Source organism: Chinchilla lanigera, unplaced genomic scaffold (genome assembly GCF_000276665.1).
Source record: "Chinchilla lanigera isolate Chin_1 unplaced genomic scaffold, ChiLan1.0 scaffold00140, whole genome shotgun sequence".
NCBI classification, from domain to species: Eukaryota; Metazoa; Chordata; class Mammalia; order Rodentia; family Chinchillidae; genus Chinchilla; species Chinchilla lanigera.
Window position 1 is genome coordinate 3,159,142 of NW_004955541.1, and position 499 is coordinate 3,159,640.

At 66.3% G+C, this 499-nt stretch overlaps 1 protein-coding gene across 1 annotated transcript in view; it reads left to right on the forward strand.

Moving 5' to 3' along the window:
* Nucleotides 1-343: 343 nt before the first annotated feature.
* Cpne7 (copine VII) overlaps nucleotides 344-499 on the forward strand; it is a 10,820-nt gene continuing 10,664 nt past the window's right edge. The window contains exon 1 of the mRNA XM_013507941.1: nucleotides 344-456. Within this exon, the coding sequence (XP_013363395.1) occupies nucleotides 344-456 (113 nt within the window). The remainder of the gene's footprint in view (nucleotides 457-499) is intronic.

The window sequence follows — 499 nt, forward strand, 5'->3', positions numbered from 1 at the left end:
ATGTGCCACCATGCCCGGCCCTCCTGGCCCTTTTTTATGTTTTTATTTAGAGGCAGGGCCTCACTAAATGGCTAGGTTGCCCAGGCTGGCCCTGACTTTGTGATGCTCCTGCCTCAGCCTTCTGAGTGCTGGGATTATAAGTGTGCCGGCTTTTTCTGACTTCCCTCTCCCCTCAGGGTGAGAGCCTTGGTGCTCTGAACTAGGGCTGAGGGCTGCCTGAGGTTGAGCCGTCTGTCCCTCAGCTCCCTGGGGGACCTGGTCAAGGTGGGTACAGGGGGGTGTCTGGCACCGCCGGGGACCAGCAGCAGGACCGGAGGCGGTTCTGGCGGTGGCAGGCAGGCTCATGCCTGGGGACAGTGCCCAGGAGCAAGCAGGTGGCCCTGGGGCTCGCGGGGCGCCCGCAGAGGAGGCTGAGCCTGCCAGCCCCCACGCGTCCACACGGGGAGGACCCTGCGCGTGAGCCCCGCCCCCTCTGCCCACCCCGCGTGCCGGCCCGCGG